The following is a 23,816-nucleotide window of genomic DNA, read 5'->3' as shown; positions in this document are numbered from 1 at the left end:
CATGTTCAAGAAAAGGATACAAGACAAGTTAATTCAATAAGACCAAGCTCAAGAAATATAAAGTAACAAGAAATTAACTGTAGTTTATAAAATACACATACACACCCCATACAATTTTCCTATTCCTGCATTTGCCATATATGCATATATGCATACCTTTTCACACTTTTTACAGGACAAGTGATCTCTTTTTCTATATTAGTGTCAGGGGACATTAAAGATATTTATTTTTTGGTTTGTTTGTTTCTTTTTTTTTTTTTTTTGTAATGATTAAGAATTTTTACGCATTCAGGTTAAAATGCCCTAGTTGTAATAATTTGAAAAGGAATAGTTTAGGTTTAAATCTAGAATATTTTGTTACTGTTGTTCTTTTATTTTTTGATTAATACTTTTCTTCTGTTTTGGTTTCTGGTTAGTTTTAACATTTCTGCCTAATTTATGTTTCCATAAATTATGTTTCAAAAATAATTCATCTTTGGAGACATAACATTTTGCTTTGATTCTATTTCATTTTAGTGTTATTTAATTTCTTGTATTGCATTCTACCATTTTCTTGTGAGTGCACCATGCTTATATTATAAGCCATAATTGACCGTTTAAGCTATAATTTCCCCAGTGTTAATGATTTTGTTGTACCCTGAAAATTTTAATACACTATCTCATTCATAATTTACCCTAAGCATTATTAATTGTTCTTGTCTTCATATTTTTAAAAGGAAATTCAGTCACTAGATTTGCAAGTGATAGTTTAATAAGCAGTACACATAAAGAAACAGTTTAACTTTCAAAATATTTGTCTGGGTTAAAAATTAGGTTTGACTAGTTAAATAAAAACTACTAGTAGGATGAGGGTGTGGTTTAGTAGTAGAACTCCCATTTATCATATGCAAAGCCCTGGATTCCATCCTCAGAACTGCCGATGGAATCAAAGTAAAAAGAAAAACAGTTCACAAAAAATGAGCCCCTAAATTCAAGGTTATAAAACAACTTCTGTATTTTTGCACTTTAAAATGAGATTGGATGACTATTAAGAATACTCTTCTCAAAGGGGAAGGCAATTTTCATGTAGATTTCAGCAGACTTGAAGCATCCAGCATATTAAAGGAAACCAGTACGTCTTTGGTACGTTGTTCAGTTAATTATTTTTCTCCTTAGTATTTAGTGGTCAAGTGCATAACCTTTCAGACTCTTAGCATCACAAAGGAAAGGGAGATTTAGAGGACCTGTCGGGAGCTTCCAAAAGGATCAGGAAACGTAAAAGTATTGGATACATTTGAGGGCTGTGGTTGGGTCACAATCACACTAGTTGAAGTGGACGTAAGTCGGCTGGTATCTGAGGCATTCTCTGAGTAAGATCATTTCTTGTCAGGGTGAGTTGCCTTTGCTTACTGCATATGTTTGTGGAAAGGTTTAGATCTTTGCGAATTAATGGATGCTGAGCAGATACTGCAGAAAGCTGCATGTGTACCTATGAATGCAAATGGTACAACAAAATTTCTGGATCTAAAATTGGATAGTTATTATCAATTGTCTTAATATTACTTGCAGTATTTTTATTTTACTTTAAAAACCCAAAGGGGAACTGGAGAGATGGCTTGTGGTTAAGAGCACTGGCTGCTCTTGGAGAGGTCTTGAGTTCAATTCCCAGTAACCACATGGTGGCTTACAACCATCTATAATGGGATCTGATTCCCTCTACTAACTTCAGGTGTATATGCAGACAGCATTCATATAAATAAATAAACCTTAAAAAGAAAATAATAGAAAAAAAGGTTTTTTATTTGGCTAAAAATTTTACATTACTAAGGTAAGTATTTTCATCTTTTAATGGACTTATTAGTGAATTAGTTTAGTGTACTTGCATGAAGGATCATTTATGCTTACTTAATTTTCACACTTTGATTATTATATAGAACAGATTTTATGACGTTTAATTTTTTAAATTACAGAACATATTAAAAATATAATGACCCTGGAAGAATCTGTTCAACATGTGGTCATGACTGCCATTCAGGAGGTAAGTGATGCCACGCTCACATGAGTGTGAAGACCCAAGTGATGTAAGGCTACATGTAACTTTCTAACAATTAAAAATATGGTTGAAAGCCTTTAAGTTCAGTTTTAGGGCCCATAATTCTAAAAGCGAGTTGATAATTAGTATTTCAAAATACCGAACTCAGACTCTCATGAGATTGTGTGCTCTAGCACGGAGCTAAATCCTCAGACCCTTAAAGTATTTTTCACTGATAAGAACAAAGTAGTCAACTCTGCTGCATGTGGGACTTTCCACTTCTCTTCTTGTAAGCTGGAACTGTCTTCCTGACACTCTTGTGTATCTATCACATACATTTAGAACTTTAGACTTGTGAAAACTTAGATTTTGGAGCCAAATAACCTGAATTTAGGACTATGATTACATCATACATAATAGAAAGGATATCAGATTCTTGGGATACAGTATTGGCTCTTAATACCAGTTATAAATCTTGGGTGAAAAGTTAATATATGAGATATGAGTTATTTTTTTTTAGGAGGACCAATGCATTCTAGTCCTAGCTATTACAGGAGGATCACAAACTTGAAACCAGCTTAGTCTACCTCATAAGACCCCTGATAGGAAAAGCAAAAAATAAAAGAAATGAAATAGTTCTCCATTTAAAAAATGATTTGTATTAATAGTAATATATCTCCTAAAACTTGGATTTTAATTTATTTTTAATATTTTCACTAACATACTTAAAGGTTCTTATTTGGTTTTATCTAATAAAATTTTTATCTGATTAATGTTCTAAAATCATTAAATTAAAGCAAGATAAGTTAAATATAAATCAGTTTACTTTCAAGTAAATAGATTATCATAAACATTGCACTATTGTATTTACCTTGGCTATTTTCGCTCTTCTAGTTGATGAGTAAAGAAATAGTGAACTCTCCTGCAAGTGACACTGTTGGAGACTTAGAGCAGCAGGTAAGATTTCATTGTGGGAGGAGATGGTTGACAACGGTGACATGATTCCTCTACCAGTTATTTTAAAAGGTTTAAAGAATAATTTTTGTTTATTTCTGTGAAACTGAATCTGATTTGCTATAAGATCACACTTGGGTACTAATATGTATTTCGTTCCTTTTATGTCCATTCTGATTTCTTTCATTAAAAAATTATTATTTGCTTTACATCCTTATCACAGCCCCCTTCCCTCCTTTCCTCCCAGTCCCACCTTCATACCCCCCTCTCTTTCCTCTTCTCTGAGAAGGGAAGACACTCCCCCCCACGGGTACCAACCTCTCCTGACACATCAAGTTTCAGCAAGACTAGTTGCATCCTCTTCCACTGAGGACAGAGAAAGCAGTTCAGCTAGGAGAAAGGGATTCAAAGTGAGTCAACAGAGTCAGCGACAGCCCCCTCTCCCACTCCAATTGTTATGGGACCCAAATGATGACCAAGCTGCACATCTGCTACATATGTGTAGGAGCCTAGGTCCAGCCCATGCATGCTCTTTGGTTGGTGGTTCAGACTGTGAACTCCCATAGGCTCAGGGTAGTTTACTCTGTAGGAGTCCTTGACTCCTGCTTTTGTTTCCATCAGCTGCTGGATGAAGCCTCTCAGAGGACAGTTATGGTAGGCTTCTGCCTACAAGCATAGTGTAGCACAGTATCATTAATAGTGACAGGGTTGGCTCTCTCCCATGGGATGGGTCTCAAGTTAGGCCAGTCGTTGGCTGGCCATCCCCTCAATCTCTGCCCCATCTTTATTCCTGCACATCTTGTAGGCAGGACAAATTTTGGATGAAAGATTTTTGTTTTTGGATGGGTTGGTGTCCTCTTCCTTCTACTGGTAGTCAACCAGACTATAGGAAGTGGGCACTTCTGCCTTAATATCGCCCTCTATTAGAAGACTCAGCTACGGTCACCCCCATAGACTCCTAAGAGCCTTCATTTTTTCAGGACTCCGGTTCATTCCAGAGATGTCCCCCCACTGATTTCCCTCTCTCTTTCAGCCCTTTCCTACCCATACTGGGTCCCCATTCGGTTCCCCTCCTCACCTTCTCTCCAGCCCACTTCCCTCCCTTTATTCTCCTCCTATGTCTATTTAATTTCCCCTTCTGATTGAGGTTTAAGCATTCTCCTTGGGCCCTCCTTGTTACTTAGCTTTCTTTGGGTGTATGGGTTGTTGCATGGTTATCCTGTTCTTATGGCTAATATCCATGTGTAAGTGAGTACATACCATGCATGTCTTTTTGCATCTGGGCTACCTCATTCAGGATATTTTCTAGTTCCATCCATTTGCCCTCAAATTTCATGATGACATTATTTTGAATAGCTAAGTAATATTCATGTACCACATTTTCTTTATCCATTCTTTTGTTGAGGGACATCTAGGTTGTTTCCAGTTTCTGGCTATTATGAGTAAAGCTGCTATGAACATAGTTGGGCAAATGCCCTTATGGTATGGTGGAACATCTTTTGGGTATATGCTCAGGAGTATAACTGGATCTTGAGGTAGAACTATTTCCAGTTTTCTGAGAAACTGCCAACTTGATGTTCAAAGTGCTTGTACACGTTTTTACTCCACCAGTAATGGGGAAGTGTCCCCTTTCCTCCACATCCTCACCAGCATGTGCTGTCATTTGAGTTTTTGATCTTAGCCATTTTGATGAGTATCAGATGGAATCTCAGAGATGTTTTGATTTGATAACTAAGGATGTTGAACATTTGTTTAAGGCTTCCCAGCCAAGATTCCTCTGTTGAGAATTCTGCTTACTTCTGTACCCCATTTTAATTGGGTTATTTAGTTTGTTGGTGTTTAGTTTCTTGAGTTCCTTATATATTTTGGATATTAGCCTTCCTTCAGATGTAGGGTTGGTGAAGATCTTTTACCAGTTTGTCATCTGCCATTTTGTTCTATTGACAGTGTCCTTTTCCTTGAAGAAAAAGCTTTTCAGTTTCATGAGGTTCCATTTATTGTTGATCTTAGTGCCTGAGCTGTTGGTATTCTATTCAGGAAGTTGTCTCTGTACCCATTCTTTTCAAGGCTCTTCCTTACCTCTCTTCTAATAGATTTAGTGTGTCCATTTTTTATGTTGAGGTCTTTGATCCACTGGGACTTGAATTTTGTGCAAGGTGATAAATATGGATCTATTTGCATTCTTCTACATTCCAATGTCCAAGTTAAACCAGCACTGTTTGTTGAAGATGTTTTCAGTTTTTCATTGTATGGTTTTGGCAGGTTTGTCAAAAATCAGGTGTCTGTAGGTATGTGATTTTATTTCTGGGTCTTTGGTTCAATTTCATTAATCACCCTGTCTTTTTCTGCCAATTCCATGTAGTTTTTATTACTATGGCTCTGTAGTACAGCTTTAAATCAGGGATGGTGATAATTTCAAAAGTTTATTTATATACACAGTTGTCCAGGAGGTCCTGGGTTTTTTGTTTGTTTGCTTGTTTTTTTTCTATATCCAGTTGAGTAGTTTTTTTTCAAGGTCTGTAAAGAATTGTGTTGGAAACTTGAAGGAAATTGCATTGCATCAGTGGATTGCTTTTGGTAAGTTGGCTGTTTTTACTATGTTAATCCTACTGATCCGTGAGCATGGGATATCTTTCTGTCTTCTGATATTGTCTTCAATTTCTTTCTTCAGAGACTTGAAGTTCTTGTCATACAAGTCTTTAACTTGCTTCATTATAGTTACACCAAAATGTTTTATATTATCTGTGGTTATTGTAATGGGTGTTGTTTCCCCAATTTCTTTCTCAGCCTGTTTTTCATTTATAGAATGGAGGGCTACTGAATTTTTTTCTTTTTTAATTTTGTATCCAACCACTTTCCTGAAGGTGTTTATCAGGTGTAGGAGTTCCCTGGTAGAATTGTTGGGGTCACTATTTTTACTGTAATATCATCTGAAAATAGTGATACTTTTGACCTCTTTCCAGTTTGTATTTCCTTTGATCTCCTTTAGTTGTCTTATTGCTCTGGCTAGAACTTCAAGTACTATATTGATATAGAGAGAGTAGGCAGCCTTGTCTTGTCCCTGATTTTAGTGGAATTGCTTTAAGTTTCTCTCCATTTAATTTGATGTTGGCTATAGATTTGCTGTATATTGCCTTTATTATGTTTAGGTATGCTCCTGTATGCCTGATTTTTCAAAGACTTTTAACATGAAGGGGTGTTGGATTTTGTCAAAGGCTTTCCAGCATCTAATGAGATGATAATGTTTTTTTTTTTTTTTTTTCTTTTCACTTTGTTTATATTGGTGGAGTACATGCAGGATGAACCACCTTGCATGCCTGGAATGAAGCCTACTTAATCATGTGGATGATGTTTTTGATGTGTTCTTGGATTTGGTTTATGCATAGTTTGTTATTTTTATTTTTTATTTTTTGCATCTATGTTCATAGAAAAAAAATTGCTCTGAAATTGTCTTTCTTCGTTGAGTCTTTGTGTAGTATAGGTGTCAGGGTGACTGTGATCTCGTAGAATGTGTTTGACAATATTCCTTCTGTTCCTATTTTCTGAAATATTTTGAGGAGTATAGTATTAGCTCTTTGAAAGTCTGGTAGAATTCTGTGCTAAAACTATCTTGCCCTGGACTCTTTGTTTGTTTGTTTTTTGTTTGTTTGTTTGTTTGTTTGTTTGTTTTGGGAGGACTTTTAATGATTGCTTCTATTTCCTTTGGGGTTATAGATCTATTTAAATTGTTTACCTGATCTTAATTTAACTTTGGCAAGTGGTATCTATCAGGAGAATTGTCCATTTTGTTTTCAATTTTGTAAATATAGATTTTTGAAGTAAGACCTAATGCTTCTTTGAATTTGTTAATTTGAATACTGTCTGTCTGCCTTTTAGGTATTTTGGCTAAGGGTTTGTCTATCTTGTTGATTTTCTCAAAGAACAAGCTCTTAGTTTTGTTGATTCTTTGTATTATTCTCTGTTTCTAAGTTACTGATTTCAGCCCTGAGTTTGATTATTTCATACCATTTACTCCTCTTGGGTGTGTTTGCTTCTTTTTGTTCCAGAGCTTTCAGGTATGCTGTTAAATTGGGTATAAGAACTCTCTAATTTCTTTATGAAGACACTCAGTACTATGAATTTCCTTTTTAACGATGCTTTCATTTTGTCCCATGAGTTTTGGGTATGTTGTGCCTTCATTTTCATTGAATTCTAGGAGGGAAGTCTTCTAGTATTTTTCTTTATTTCTTCCCTGACCGGTAGTCATTGAGTAGAGAATTGTTCAGTATGCATGAGTTTATAGGCTTTCTGTTGTTTCTGAAATCCAGCTTTAATCCATGGTGATCTGGTAAGATTCAAGGGATCATTTCAATTTTCTTATATCTGTTGAGGCTTGCTTTTTGACCCTCAGTTTTGGAAAATGTTCGTGTTTGGATGAAATGGTCTCTCAGATAAATTTTACTCATAACATTGGTTAATTTCATTATTTCTCTCTTTAGTTTCTGTCTTGATGTGTCCATTGGCGAGAGAGGGTTGTTGGAGTATCCTACTATTGATATATGGGTTTCCATGTGTGATTTAAGCTTAGTTTATTTTACAAATGTAGGTGCCTTTGGATTTGAGGCATAGATATTCAGAATTAAGGTTTTCCTTTGAGGAGTATGACATGTTCTTTCTCATCTCTTTTGATTAATTTTGGATGAAAGTATTTTATTAGATACTAGAATGACTACTCCAACTTGTTTCTTGGGGGTCTGTTTCCTTGGGAAACCTTTTTATATTCCTTTACTCTGAGGTAATGTCTATCTTTGTTGTTGAGGTGTGTATCTTTTTATTTTTATATTTTATTGTGTATCTTTTTATTGGGGAATCAATCCATTGATGTTGAGAGATTAATCACCAATGATTGCTAATTCCTGTTATTTTGATGTTGGTGGTGGTAGTGCACGCATGAGTGTGTATGTGCGTGTGTGTGGTGTCTGTGTGTCCTGTCTGTGAGTGCGTGCATGCACTTTCTTTTGGTTTTGTATCAGGAACTCTTTAGATTTAACATTTTCTTTGACTGAGTGAGGTATCAATTTCTCCAATCGTGTCTTCTATACCTGAGATTCTTCCATCTCTTGTATTCTGTTGGTGATGGTTGCATCTATAGTTCCTTTCCTTTTCCTTAGGTTTTCTGTCTTCAGGATTCTTTTAGTGTTTTGTTTTCGTTATTGCATCGGTTTCTATTTTCAGGTCTTGAACAGTTTTATCCATTTCTTTCATCTGTTTGATTTTATTTTCCTTTATTTCTTTAAGGGATTTATTAATTTTCTCTTTATAGGCATCTATCATCTTCAAAAGATTGGAAGTAAGGTTAACTTCGTATGCTTCATCTATGTTAGGACATCCAGGGCTTACTGTAGTAATGATAGCTGGACTGTGGTGGCTCTATATTGCCCTGGCTCTTGTTGATTGTGTTCTTACAATAGCCTTTAGACATCTGTTGTCCCTGGTGCTGGCTGGCCAACTGGATGGTTTTTGGGTCAGTAGGCCTCCTTGGGAAGGCAGTAAGAGATGTGGCTAGGCCGACGTAGCTCAGGGGACAGTGCACAGCTCACTGCTGGCTGTGTCCCAGAGGGACCTGACAGGGAATTGGGATTGGGGTGGGGAGCTAACCTGGATGTTCCTGGGGTCAGAAGGCCCTCCTTGGAACGGTAGGCAGAGAGGTATCCTGGTAAATGGTATTCACAGGATATAGTGCATTTCAGTGATGTTGTCTATGCCCCAAAGGACCATGTGGGCAGAGAATTTAAGTCAAAGTGTCTAACCTAGTTGTTCTTTGGACTGGCAGGCCTCCTCAGGAAGGCAGTCAGAGCTATGGCCCTAATGTCTAATTCCTAACGAATTTAAGAAGTGATAGATTTTGTGTTTTCTATGATCATGTTCAAGAGTCAGTGCTACTAAATATTCCATCTGATCCTTGATGTGGCCCATTCTACTTGGTTGTATCATTAAGCAGTAGATAATTTTTTAAAATCTGCAAAATTTTTATTATGCTTTCAATACTGATAAACACAGATAACACACACACATTCACAATTTTTATCGTTTTTGTCTGGGACTGGAGAAGTAGCTCAAAGACTCAGGAGTCTGTGACAGCACTTTCTACTAGAAAAAGGGCCCCCCTCTTCCTGTGTCTAACCTGATCTAGGTGGTCAATGGAAAGAGTAAAAGAAGAGGCCAAATGCATTTACAAGTGTTCGGCTTCAACCCACCCCCTCCAGGGGAGTAATATTAGGAATCTTAAAGAATATTTCAATTTTTTTTTTGATAAATTTGTTTAACTATAAGCATACTGTTTTTTTAATTTAGTTTTATTTGTATATTTACTTATTACAATTTATTCATGTAGTATCCCTTCTGTAACGTCCTTCCTTGTCTCCTCCAGTCCCACCCACCCTCCCTCTTCTCTTTTGCCCATTCCCTAGTCCCCTGATAGGGGAGGACTGCCTCCCCTTCTATCTGACCCTAGCTTATCAGGTCTCATCGAAAGATGGCTGCATCATCTTCCTCTGTGGCCTGGCAAGGCTGCATCCCTGGGGAAGGGGGAAGGTGATCAAAGAGCCGGCCACTGAGTTCATGTCAGAGACATGCTCTGTACCCCTTACTAGGGAAACCACTTGAAAACTGAGCAGCCTATGGGCTTCCTATGAGCAGTGGTCAAGCATACTTTTTTAAAACATATTTTCTGTAATGAAATTTAAAAATGCAATGTCTAATAAACTTTAAGTCCCAAATGTCCCAAAATTTTCGTAAAATTTAGTTTTTGCTGGACTTTATCCTAAACTATTAGTAAGATTATATATCACACCAAGGCAATCAATGAAGGCTCATTAGTTAAAAGGTGAAATTTAGACATGATTTCTAGTATCACTGTATATATGTTGACAGAAGGATTCATTGTTTTAAGTTGCTAAACATGGTCTTTTGGGAATGTTTTCTGTTTCAGCTTAAAAGGACTTTAGAAGAGCTTCAGGAGGCCATAGCAGAAAAGGAAGAGCTAAAGCAGAGGTGCCAGGAACTGGATATGCAGGTATGAACAGAGAAACCTGAGTAGAGAAGAGTTCTCTTCAATTTAAATAACTAAACTAGTAAAATGTTTTGAAGGTTGGTTTTCATTTCATGGAAGAGACATCAAAATGATCCTTCAACATTCAATTGGGAGTTTCATAAATACTTGTCTCCATTCAAAAATTGTTGGCTTTATTATTCTTTGAGAATATCATTATACTAATTGGAGAATTTCATGATGAAGATTCAGTTTTGTATGTTATAAAAATGGAAAATTTAATGTATTGCTTCCATAATAATTTTTGAATATTAAATAAAGCAATTTAATGTTGTGCTTAGTAATTAATTCATGACCCTCTAATAGAGTGTATATTTTCTCTGGTTCAACTACGTGTGTGTGTGTTTTTCTGTTCTCATTGTCATATATATGTCTTATGTAATTACTGTATTAAAGAAACGTGGCATGCTCAAGCACTGGGGCCCACTGAGTAAAGACATAGTTCAGGTATTGCACAACTTCTGGCCTGCAGCTTTAGCCATGTGCTCCAATGATGGAACTTGGATGTATTTGTTAATGAGATAGACAAAATAGTGCCATTGAAGGATTTCATTTATCAAGTAAGAAAGTATGTCTCATCTTACTTGTATAAAAAAATAATCTTAATAATTGTCAATCAACCAGGAAAAATTAGCATAGAAGTATGTGTGTTTGTTTAAGTGTGTGCTTTGTGTGTGTGTGTCTGTCTGTCTTTCTGTCTGTGTATGTATGCATATGTATGTGTGTATTTTGCATTGCTGTGTATTGAAATCAGGGTCCTGTAAGTGCATTCTGTGCTGCTGAGATACTCACCTGTACTCCTAGCAGTTTTTAATGTTGATAGTGAAGGCTCTTTTTTATTCATTTGTTGAATGACGGTGAAAGAGGGCAATGTTTCTGAATCAAGGTGAGTGTGATAATAAATCAAGATTAAAATGTTAACACTGCAAAAAAAAAAAGTACATTCAATGGCCTAAGTGATTAGAACAGCTTATGTTTTGTATCATGATACAAACTCATGTCAGTTAATAAAATCAGAGAGACAGATGACTCTGGAAGAAAGACTTGAAAAGCCATCCAGCAGTGTGCCTCCCTGCTTTCTTAAATGCTTCTGGTGTTTCTTCTTAAAACAAAATTAAAATAATCAGAAGAGAGCTTGTGATAACTTTCTAATCAGAATACAGCATCGCTGGTAAAGTAATTAGCAGTTGTGGTAGATCAATGTGGCCATTGCTGTTTAAGTGCTGCTATGGCCTCTGGTGGTGCTGCCTACTCTACCTGAGCATAAGGCTAGTGGTATGCCATTATTATGTCAATTATCTTATTATGTTTGTGTAGATAGCCCCATATCTCAAATGTTCAGAGTAGCAGTCCTTGACCTGTATTCTTTCATTGTGTCTCAGTCTGACCCTATGGTGTTTATATCAGAGTAAGTCGAGCATCTCTTACATAAATCCTTACATTTCCATTTTCACAGTAATGATCTTTTTATTGTACAATCACTTAGAATTTGTGACAGGTAGGTAGTCACTGAACTATGTGACAAGTGTGGCTGAATACATTGACTTTTGAACAGAAAGTTGCTTTTTTTGTTGTTGTTATTCACCCAGTGTCATGTTCTCAGCCTATCTGTATATCTCATTTGTATGTGTTACAAAGCAAACTGAAGGAACATTTCATTTTTAAAGTTAGATTCATGCATTTGATAGTTACAAAACAGGAATTAGTTCAGAAACTGCACTGATGGAAGACTGGGAGCTTCCAGTGAAGGAGTAGGTTAGAGTCCTGGAGGCTGTAGATGGCGCCGTAGGTAAAGCCTGAAGACCTGAGCTCAATCCTAGGAGCCTATGCAAAGGTAAAAGAAGGGAACTGACTCCAAAGATGGCCTCTAAACCTCTGGACTCAGTGAAATGCCCATCAATAATGTATGTATGTATGTATGTATGTATGTATGTATGTATGTATGTATGTATGTACATATAAACATACATTTTTTTTTACTATGAACCTAAAATGATAGCTTAGGTTGAGAAAAATAACCACATTCTGAAAATTAGCCTACACCTCAAATTGTATCTACTTTAAATTTAGATTTAGAAACATTGAATTGATCTCTCTTGTTTGATGTATTATTCCTATTCTCAGAATTCTAGTGTTGGAGGAATCCTTAAAAATAATCTCATCTGCTAGTCAAACTGTTTGATTCCTCAGTCAGAATTAGAATCGAGAACTCCTACCTCCTCAGAGGCTGTTTTGCTATTGATGTTTGTTTCTCAGGTCACTGCACTTCAGGATGAGAAGAATTCACTGGTCTCTGAGAACGAGATGATGAATGAAAAGCTTGACCAGTTGGATGACTCTTTTGACGATCCAAATACAATGGTTGCGAGGAAGTATTTTCATGCACAGCTACAACTAGAACAATTACAAGAAGAAAACTATAGGTAATATTTTTAGTAGATATTATTGTTTTATTAAACTAATATCTAAAGTGTCGTAATCATCAACAGGTGATGATTGAGAATTAGACATGCTTAGAATATTGACTAAAGTACTCTAACAAAACTAACAAATGGAGTAAGTGGTCCCTTCTGCAAAGGGTTCAGTCAGGTAAACCAAGTAGGATATGCACAATAAATCAAAAGCATTCAGCGGTATAAGCTATATGTTGGCCAGAGGCAATAAGAGTTTGGGCAGGGGTCACAGAGGCCTTGGAAAGAGTGCCCATAGAAGTAAATTGTAAATGAAAGGATGCAGATCTTAAGCTAAAAAGATGCTCACATTTTGTTCTTTAAAATACACATACTAAAACCTATAGCCCTAAAGAAGCTAAACACTAAGGAGGACCCTAAGGAAGATGCTTAATCTTCATTCAGAAGGCAACAGGATTGACATCAGAAGCCAGAGAAGACAGGGAACAGGGCAGGAACCTATCACAGGGGGCCTCTGAAAGACTACCCAGCAGGGTATCAAAGCAGATGATTAGACTTATAGCCAAACCTTGGACAGAGTACAGGGGATCTTATGGAACAGGGAAGAAATAGGCTGGGACAGGAGCTCCCCAAGGAGACCAACAGAACCAAAAAATCCGGGCCCAGAGGCCACTGCAGAGACTGCTCCAGCCAAGGACCATGCATGGAGAGGACCTAGACCCCTTGCTCAGATGTAGCCCATAGGCAGCTCAGTCTTGATGTGAGTTACCTCTGACATGGACTCAGTGGCTGGCTCTTTGATTACCTCTCCCTGGGGGGAGTGCAGCCTTGCCAGACCACAGAGATAGACCTGATAGGCTAGGGTCAAATAGTAGAGGAGGAGGACCTCTCCTATCAGTGGACTAGGAGAGGGACATGGGGGTGGGGGGAGAGGGAGAGAGGGTGAAACTGGGAAGAAATTGAGGGAGGGTGTTGCAGCTGGGATACAAAGTGAATAAATTGTAATAAATAAACAACTAGGGCTAGAGAGATGGCTCAGGGGTTAAGAGCACTGGCTCTTCTTCCAAAGGTCATGAGTTCAATTCCTAGCAACTAAATGGTGGCTTGTAACCATCTGTAATAAGGTCTGGTGCCCTCTTCTGGCTTGTAGGCACACCTGCAAGCAGCATACTGTGTGTGTGTGTGTGTGTGTGTGTGTGTGTATCTCTTTTTAAAAAAGATTTGTTGAAATAAACAGCCAAAGTTCTGATCTTTAGTAAATCTTGGTTGTTTCTGATGCGGAATTCCTCTGAGATGAATGCTGAGTCTTGTGCCAAGACCTAGAGAACAAGTGTTTTAATTGTACTTCACATATATTTCCATATCATTTCAAACTTGTAAAATAAAATTGTCAGGATATATGGAACTCCTTCCTGTGTGCTCCCTCCCTCCCTCCCTTCCTTCCTTCTTCCTTCCTTTTTCTTCCTTCCTCTCTTTATTTCTTTTTAAAAAAACCCTTTCTCTGTTTAGCGCAGACAGTATTCATGTAGGTATTCATATTTTTAGTGAGATGCAGATTTTTTAGCTCCTTCAAGCTACAACATGTTTCCTAAAAGTAGCATAATGTTGATAATTAGGAGATTTTTTTTTCACTGACGTGATGTTCCTATTTAAACCACAGAGCATTTTCAAATGCCATTAGTTGTCTCAATTTCCTTATAACTTTTCCCTATTCAAAACTGAATGCAGAATATTTCATTAGCTGATTGATGCTAAGTCTGTGGCTGTCCTCTTTATTTTGATGCTCTGCTTTGGTCAAGTCAATGTTTGTGTCTTTTATATGTAATCTTTCTTTTGATTATTTTCTTTTTGATATAGCAGTATGCCCTAGGCTGATTGTCCTTAATTTTTCTTTTTTTTAACTTTTATTTGTCTTTTTATATTAATTACAGTTTATTCACTTTGTATCTCAGCTGTCGCCCCCTCCAATCCCACCCTTCCTCCCTCATCTCCTCTCATTCCCCTCTCCAAGTCCACTGATAGGGGAGGTCCTTCTCCCTGTCCATCTGACCCTATCCTATCAAGTCTCATCAGGACTGGCTGAACCGTCTTCCTCTGTGGCCTGGTAAGGCTGCTCCCCTGTCAGGGGTAGGTGATCAAAGAACCAGCCACTGAGTTCATGTCAGAGACAGTCTGTGTTCCCCTTACTATGGTACTATGTGGAGACTGAGCTGCCATGGGGTACATTTGTGCAGGGGTTCTAGGTTAGCTCCCTTAATTTTTCATAATCTGCTAAGAAGCAATATTTATTTTACATGTTATATATATTAAAAAATAATTATCTATACATTTTTTTCTTTATCTTTGCCAATTTAAAATTTCTGTTAGAGCCAGATATAAATAAGAGGCCCAGTGAAAACTCAGAATTATTTACCTTTCACTTGTGTTTCAATATTAACAGCCAAGAGTTACCTTTTACTTTTGTTTTCCTCGTCTGAAGGTGGAATTTAACTATGTTATAATAACTTCATATCTCAGTATAAAGAAAAAGGATGGAAAGTGTATTAAAATTGTTTTTCTTATTTCAAGACTTGAAGCTGCAAAAGATGATTACCGTGTTCACTGTGAAGAACTTGAAAAGCAGCTGATTGAATTTCAGCACAGGAATGATGAGCTGACGAGCCTTGCTGAGGAAACCAGAGCCCTGAAAGATGAGATAGATGTTCTTAGGTATGGCCTGACTGCCATCGTTGTGCTACTTCTAAGTTATTGTTTAGATAATTGGAATAATTTCCAGTCTTATTAGAACTTTTAATATCATCCCTGTGCAATGATTACTTTATTACTTCTGGTCATCGTCTCTGCTCATTAATTAAAACTATGGTTTAAAGGTATAATGTTCAGTTTTTAAGGACAGCTTCACATTAGAACCCATAAACCCAAAATGATATTTCCCTTGAATTTTATAAATGATACATTTTCACATTTTGGAAAATTAAGTGGAGGTAAGAATTATGTTTCTCTTAGGAAGGGTTGTCCGAGATATAAAATGTATGCTTAGCGTCCTATCTATGAGGACAGCTTGTAGGAGTTGGCTCTTTTCCATACTGTGGGTTCTTGTAACTAAACTCAGGTGTTAGCCTAGAGGGAACCACATTCAGCTACTGGGCCTTAGGTAGGCCTCTGTTGCTGTTTTTATGTGAATTCTTTTTTCTGTTGTAAATATCCATTTGAAAAGAAATCATTAAAGCTATTAATTTGGACCTATGTGTTCTATTAAAGTGATTTGATGTTTCAGTTAATTTTTGCTTTAGCCCAGTTGCTCAGGTAAATGCAGTTCTAAAGAAAAGTGCTTTGCCAGATAAAGCTGTCAAGTGAATCAACTCTGTGAGCATATTGAATAGTTATAACTTTGCCAAACTATACGCACAGTTTTTCTGAGAACTGTAGATAGCTCATAATTATTTATTCATGCATTTTGGTACATTGTGCTAAAAGTCTATCAAACTTGAAATATTTTTATATTTGATGACTTTATCACAAAAATAATAAACTTGAAATGGTTTTAGACCTATGTCTTTTATTGTTTAGAAGATTCATTTTACAGTCCAGAAAAAAGTATGCATACATGTTTTATTATTGTAGGGCCACCTCAGACAAAGCAAATAAACTGGAGTCAACAGTGGAAGTGTATCGTCAGAAGCTACAAGATCTAAATGACCTCCGCAAGCAGGTGAAATCTTTACAGGAGACAAATATGATGTATATGCACAACACTGTGAGCTTAGAAGAGGAGCTGAAGAAGGCCAATGCAGTGCGTGCACAGCTAGAGACCTATAAGCGCCAGGTGAGGGATGTCTGAATATCTAATTGGTAAAATTACAAGCTTAATGTAATTCATTTGCTTTTTTTAGAGTGATGCAGAAGTTAAGCATCAAGTGTATAGTTCTGTGCTCCTGATGAATTTCTTCTTTCTGCAATTTTAGTTTAAAGAATGATTAAATAATCTGACATTTCTGCATCCTTCACATTTTTAACTCCTTTCTGATCTCTTCAGGTTTTCTTGTTGAGCTTTTATTGGTTGTCAGTGTTTTGGGACTCAGACAAATGCCAAGACAATAATAGAGAATATAGCTCTACCCTCAAATACTTTGTTGTGCCATTTATTAAACAACCTAGAGAAATATTAAACTAAAGCCTACTTTTAATATTTAACTTATTAATATGTTGAATTTTATGTAATTCTTATTTTGATACTCTATTTTTCTAAATACTTAGGATTAGACATTAATATTAGACATTTTATTTCCAATCAACTTTTCATGTATTCAACCCTGAAAATTTTTGAGTATCATGAACTATTTCCTTTACTTTTTTTTTTTTTTTTCCTGCCCAAAGGTTCAGGACCTTCACACTAAGCTTTCCTCTGAATCCAAAAGGGCAGATACACTAGCATTTGAAATGAAGCGGCTTGAAGAAAAACATGAAGCTTTACTCAAGGAAAAAGAGGTGATCAAAAATGTTTGATGAGAAATGTATCATTTTTTTTTTAAAGTTTTGAATTGCCATTAACTCTAATCTTTAACCTGTAACCACTAATCTGAACCCTAGTGGCATATTATAAATATATTTAGTCTTTTTTCTGAGTTCTTGCCAATTCTTTTCCGTCATTTTGGTTTATTGTAGTTACTGTTATTTTAGCTATCCTGCTGAATGTGAAGTGGTACGTTAATTTTTACTAGCATTTCTGTACTGACTAAAGACATTGACCAAGTATGTGTACGTTATGGCTGTTTGCGTGTATAGTACTTCTTATAGAAGGGCTCTTAACAATCCTTCCCATGTTTTACTTCAATCGTTTCTTTATTATGTAAGGATTTTTAAAAAATGTATTATGGATATTAAGTGTAGTGACAATTTTAGAACCTTGGTTTCTTTAGAAAACAGAAATATAAGAAATAGGTTTTTGTTTTAATCTCAGGCATAGGGATATGGGGCTGCTTTGGACGTTCCACAGCAGCTAACTAGGATTTGCCTCGTGCTCTATAGAGTCATGGTTTTGCCAGCTGCAGTGGTTTTGCCAGCTGCAGATAGTTTCTGTGATTGTGTAATATTTGGAATTCTGGGAACTTTTTTACCCTAGGGCCCTGAGAGGCATGGTTGGTGGTTGTCAGTCATTTAGGGGATTGGATGAGGTTTGTTAGTAGTCATGCTCAAAGAAGAAACAAAGTAAAGAAATTAAATTCAAGGATCTCTCTCTACCCCCTCTATCCTCCTTTCTCTCTTATATAGGGTTAGGGACAGAAAACTTGGGGATAAAGGGTGGGAAAAAGAAGAACCCACAAAGTAGCAAAGACCAGCTACAGTTAAGTCCTTTCTTAGATAACTAATTTTTAGATGTTTTCTCTGATTCTCTATGTTGTCTTTTCATGTTCATAGTGGTCTTGTTTGTAGCAGACATTTTCCATTTTCATCAAGTCACAGTATCTGTTTTTCTTCTGATTATGATTTACTTATTTACTTTCTTTCACAGGTTTTGTAGTTTGGTTCTTATATGTAGTTCATGCACTATTTCCTACATGATGTGAGGTAGTGATCAACTTACTTAATTACTTGTAGGCTACTGTCTGCTGTCCCAGGGTCATTTGTTTAAAAGACTTTTCCTCATTGATACTGTCTTGTTATAGGTCAGTGAATTGTGAAACTGCTATGGTGCACTCATGTCATAGGATATGTAACAGAAAGAGCAAAGCCTAAACATAGGACTGTATTAATAATAATGTAACCACATTGGCACGTTGGTCACAACAGTGCAAGGTATTAGTAATATAGAAAGTGGTAGTGTAAGAGAGATCAGGGAATGCAGAGAACTTGGGGTGGGTTTTTCTATTCAATTTTCCAGTAAGTCTAAACACGCCCCCACCCTACAAATAGTCTACTGCTAAAAAAAAAAATACCTATTTGACCAGAAACATAAGAGCATATATCTTGCCTTTCAGTTCTCTTACATTGATCTATATGTCTAGTTCCTGTGCTAGGATCCCACTGTCAGGCATGGTTGTTGTATCTTTTTAGTTAAGTTTTAAAATTTAAAAATTTGAGTTCTGGGCAGGCTAGGTGGCTTAGTGGATGAAAGTTGCTGTGTCAAAACTGAGAACCTGAATTTGATCTCTGGGCCCCATTTGGTGGAAGGAACTTGCACACGCATGTATGTGTGCATGCGCACTCTCACACACACACAGTTGCTGACTCCTGGTTAAGGGGGTTATAACTGCTGATAAAACAATTTTTTTTGTAGCGACTAATAGAACAGCGAGACACTCTGAAAGAGACAAATGAAGAGCTGCGGTGCTCACAGGCACAGCAAGATCACCTAAGCCAAGCTGGTGAGTCGAATAGATTTAAGTTTGTTTTTCTGATGGTTGAAATATTACTGACACACTAATCGATTTTCATTGCTTAGATGTATCTGCTACAAAAAGTTACGAAAACCTTGCTGCTGAGATCATGCCAGTGGAATACAGGTAAATTTGCACTCTTTGATAATCAATATCTGATAGTACAAATACCAGTTCTTTTTTGGCTATCTTTTTTTACATTTGCTTGTCTTATTAAAGCTTCAATAAATGCTTCATTATTTAGTAAAAGTTTGTGATCATTGAGCTGAAAACAACTTTAACTTTTTGCTCCAGCAATTTAAAAAATTATCAGACGTAAAATTTTATAAACTGGCAGAGTAACAGTTTAGTTTTTAATGACCATATCATGTATTGTATTAAAATACTTATTGTTTTTTTTTTAATTCAGAAAACTCTTAATATATAACAAATTAAAGTGAGTAAAGTAGAGTTGTCAGAGACAGTAGAAAAATACAAAATACAAATGTAGACAATCTCCCTCAGTCCATCTTTTTTCCTAGTTGATGGTGGTTTACGTTTAGGCATTTTATCTGCCCACTTGTAAAATAGACTCTTGGTTTTGGCAACAGGTAGGTTTTATTTATAAAGACCCAGATTATTCGTTGTTCAGTCTTATCTACTTAAAAACATAGTCTGCTGTTGATGCCATTCATAGACTTGTCACTGCCACCTTGAGGCCATCACCATCGTCTGATTTTAGAAGGTTTGTCATGACACTAAGAGACCTCACCCAGTAGCAGTTATTCCTCATTCCTGCCACCCCCCCAGACCTCACCTCTAGATGATCAACACCAGTTGCTTTTTATTAATATTTTTTATACAAGGAGTCTTATAGTAGGTAACTTTTAGGAATGTATACCTTTTTTTTTCCAGAGTAATTTAGACAAATAATAATGAAATTCTCTTTGGCACATTTAACTTAATAGACAGGTAGTTGTTGCTACAACAGTTTAGAAATACAGCTGAAGCAGAATACCACAAACAATGTTCTAAATTTGTTACTTGACTTTTCTTATTAGGTCGTAAGATCATGTGCTTTGTTATTAAAAAAAAATGCCTAAAATTCATATAACGAAAGTTTCTTTATTGTAGAAGTTTAGTAATTCATTTCAAGTTATAAAAGTATAAGAAGACAAAAAAATTAATAAGCCTCTGAGGAGTTTTATAAAATGAGAATTTTTTTTATTTGTTGTTGACTCAATCATTATTCTAAAATCAGCTTTTCAAAGGCGTAGAGCTTAATTTTTAGAGTGATGCTGTTGTCATTTAAAACACATTTCATTTCTTGAAAGTAGTTGCTTTGGGAGTGTGAGATTTAGAGAAGGGAGAAAGAGTAAGTTCTTATTTAATATCGGAATGAAATTTGCATTGCATCTCAATATAAAAAGTACATTATAATCTTTATATAAATCATTAATAAAATTTAAAAATATTTAAAGTATCATATGTATACTGTATTTACACCCTTTCCTGTCTCACTTCTTATTCATTACCTCTCTTTAGTTATCATTGTTATATATGTTTAAACAAATAAATCTTAACTGCTTAGGCCATTTAGTGTTGCTGATATGTGTGTTTTGGTGCCTGACCACTTGGAATTGAGTAACCAATTACAGGCTCATTTCTGGAGATTGATTCTCTCTCTGCAGCCTTTAATTGCCTGTATAATCTTTCCCTATCCAACTGATGCTGTCATTGTTCAGGTCTTGTTTAGACAGCCAAAAAGTTGAAATTTCATGCATGCAGCTTCCTTTACATATATAAAAGTAAATTTCTTAGCAGATATGTCCTGGTCCTCTGGCTCTTGAGATCTTCCCACCACCTTTTCTGCAATATTTCCTGAGACTTAACATGTAGATTGTGCTGTATGTATGAGTCGGGGCTGAGCACCCCACAGGCAGTTGTTCTCAGCATTGTGTCAAGTTCTGGCTTCCTGTAATGGTCTCCTGCAGCAGCAAAAAGAAGTTTTGGCTGAGGGGCAAGAGGTACACTTATCTGTGGATATAGGGATAAGTTAAAAATGGATTTAAAAGGTGAATATGGTGACACATTTTTATAACATTAACTGATTTAATAACAATATTGAGAATATTTTCTTATTAGTATACATTAATTTTTTAAAATTTATTTATTTTTTATTAATTATAGTTTATTCACTTGATATCCCAGCTGTAGTCCCCTCATTCTTTCCCAGTCCCACCCTTCCTTCCCCTTCTCTACCCATGCCCCTCCCCAAGTACACTGATAGGAGTGGTCTTCCTCCCCTTCCCTCTGACCCTAAGCCTATCAGGTCTCATCAGGACTGGCTGCATTGTCTTCCCCTGTGGCCTGGTAAGGCTGCTCTCCCCTTAGGGAGGTGATCAGAGAGCCAGCCACTGAGTTCATGTCAGAGACAGGTGACACATGTTTTAATCCCAGTGCTTTGGAGGCAGAGGCAGGAAGGTCTCTGAGTTTTGGGGCCAGTCAGAGCTATGTAGTGAAACCCTGCCTGAGAGAAAAAAGAAAAATAATACAGCTCTAAGATCATGCTCATTTTGGGATGTGGTGGTAGTAGAATCTGTTGAGTGGGCTTCAAGTCAAATTACCAAGATATAAGTGCCAGTATTGCACCTTTCAGGCTGTCTTGCAGGGGTGGTCATTGTGGTTCAATAGCACCACACTGGGCAAGAATACTAATTACTTTTCTTTCTTGGTACTTTTTCTTTCTTTGAGTACTGTAGAATTAGCCTTCATGACTTCTGGGTCAGATCCTACTGAATTTCCCTTAAGCTCAAAGTGTCAGGTGTCCTTCACAATAGGGACCTACTTTCAACCTTCGAGAGGCAACTGAGTGCCACTGCAGCGGCCTATACTGTTGCAGATAAACATAAAATTATCCTCCCACCTGAAAATATCTTTAGTGTATTTATCCCTCCTCTCTCTATGTTTCTCTCTGTGTGTGTCTGTCTTTTTCTGTCAGTCTCTCTCAGTATTGTGCTATTCTATTCCTCCCAACTTACTTCTCTCCCCATTTTCTCCATTTACTCCATTATAGCACCTATAGCCTGCCATCCCCCTTTCTAGAGTTTGTGCCTTCCACAGTCTCTTTACTTTCCAAGTGTCTGTGATTACTCCAGGTTGATACTCACTCCTGGAGATTCAGAGCTGGGAACCACAATTAAGACAAATAGAGCATTTGTATGTCTAGATCTGTGTTACCTCAGCATATTTCCGACTCTTTACCTGCTAATTTTATGATTACATTTTTCTTTACAGTTGAATAATTTCATAAAGTGAAAAATAAACTACTTCTTGGCATATGTCTCAAGGACTGAACATCACAATAGCTAAGAAATAAAAGCAACTAAAATGTCCTTCATCTGGTGAATAGATAATGACATATATACAACAGTTATTTTTAAAGAAAAAATATGTAGAGACTACTGATCATAAGAATGTATTTAAAATTTTTGATTAGCCAGTCATATTGTTTAGGTATCGTTGGTAAAACTTTCCTGTCATCTCCAGGAGACACAATCTCACAGCAGATTGGTCCTCCCTTTCTTTCTTTCTTTCTTTCTTTCTTTCTTTCTTTCTTTCTTTCTTTCTTTCTTTCTTTCTTTCTTTCTTTCTTTCTTAATCACAGTTTATTTACTTTGTATCCCAGCTATAGCCCTCTTCTTTATTACCTCCCAGTCCCACCCTCCCTCCCTGCCTCTTTCCAAGTCTACTGATAGGGTAGGTCCTCCTTCCCTTCCATCTGACCCTAGCTTATCAGGTATCCTCAGGACTGGCTGCAAGGTCCTCCTCTGTGGCCTAGGTAAAGGAGCTAGTCATTGAGTTCATGTCAGGAATAGTTCCTGTTCTCCTTACTAGGGAAACCCGCTTGTATACTGAGCTACCATGGGCTACATCTGAACAGGGGTTCTAGGTTATATCCATATATGGTCCTTGGATGGGGAAACAGTCTCATAGAGGACCCCGTACCCTGATGTATTTTGTCGTTGTGGAGCTCCTGTCTCTCCCGGTCATAGTAACTCCCACTTTTATTGTATGATTCCCTGCACTCTGCCAAAAGTTTGGTTATGAGTCTCCGTATCTGCTTTGATACACTGCTAGATAGAGTCTTTCAGAGGCCCTCTGTGGTAGGCTCCTGTCCTGTTACTTTTTTTCTCCTACTTCCCATGTCCATCCCATTTGTCTCTCTAAGTGAGGATTGATCATCTTACTCCGAGTCCTCTTTCTTGTCTATTTTCTTTAGGGGCACATATTTTAGTATGTTTATCCTATTTGATAGGTCTATATAAGTGAGTATGTACTATGAGTGTCTTTCTGCTCCTGGGATACCTCACTCAGGATGATCTTTTCTAGTTCCCACCATTTGCCTGCAAATTTCATGATTTCCTTGTTTTTAATTGCTGAGTAGTATTCCATTGTGTAAAAGTACCACAATTTCTGTATCCATTCCTCACCTGAGGGGCATCTCTGTTGTTTCCAGTTTCTGGGTATTACGAATACAAACATGGTTGAGCAAATGTTCATGCACTGGCTATCTGAATGGAATACTATAGCCAACCTTTCCTAGATGAGCACTGTATGGCTTATGAGTTAAATATGAAGATGGAAGCTCCCATTCTAGATTTGTACATAAATGTACATTATTCTACTTTATATTCTAATTTTTGTTTTTTCCATTAAAAAAGTTATGATAAGGGAAAAAATTTAGGCAAACTTTTTCTATGTTTAATTGTATAATCCTAAGATTATACTACTCTTCCTGAAGTGCTTAAATGTAAAAGTGAAGCTATATTTGGTCAGGATTCGCATAACTGTTTAATGGTATATCTCATGGTTCTATACTGTTAACCTTCAACAGTTTTACTTTTGATGTGTGACCTTGAAGAACATAAAACATTTAAAACTTTCAAAGTTTTGATCATATTTTAAAAGTGGAGCTATTGAGTAGGTATGAA

General features: G+C 36.6%; 1 protein-coding gene across 1 annotated transcript in view; it reads left to right on the top strand.

Annotated features, from left to right (window-relative positions):
• The window catches only part of Hook1 (hook microtubule tethering protein 1), a 66,847-nt gene that overhangs the window by 30,009 nt on the left and 13,022 nt on the right, over positions 1–23,816 (top strand). The window contains exons 6-14 of the mRNA XM_055618951.1: positions 1,950–2,017; positions 2,906–2,968; positions 9,936–10,019; positions 12,312–12,478; positions 15,035–15,175; positions 16,091–16,292; positions 16,844–16,954; positions 18,744–18,831; positions 18,909–18,969. Of these exons, the coding sequence (XP_055474926.1) occupies positions 1,950–2,017; positions 2,906–2,968; positions 9,936–10,019; positions 12,312–12,478; positions 15,035–15,175; positions 16,091–16,292; positions 16,844–16,954; positions 18,744–18,831; positions 18,909–18,969 (985 nt within the window). The remainder of the gene's footprint in view (positions 1–1,949; positions 2,018–2,905; positions 2,969–9,935; positions 10,020–12,311; positions 12,479–15,034; positions 15,176–16,090; positions 16,293–16,843; positions 16,955–18,743; positions 18,832–18,908; positions 18,970–23,816) is intronic.

Source organism: Psammomys obesus, unplaced genomic scaffold (assembly GCF_907164565.1).
Source record: "Psammomys obesus unplaced genomic scaffold, mPsaObe1.curated_primary_1811, whole genome shotgun sequence".
Lineage (NCBI taxonomy): Eukaryota > Metazoa > Chordata > Mammalia > Rodentia > Muridae > Psammomys > Psammomys obesus.
This window is presented reverse-complemented; position numbering and strand designations above follow the sequence as displayed.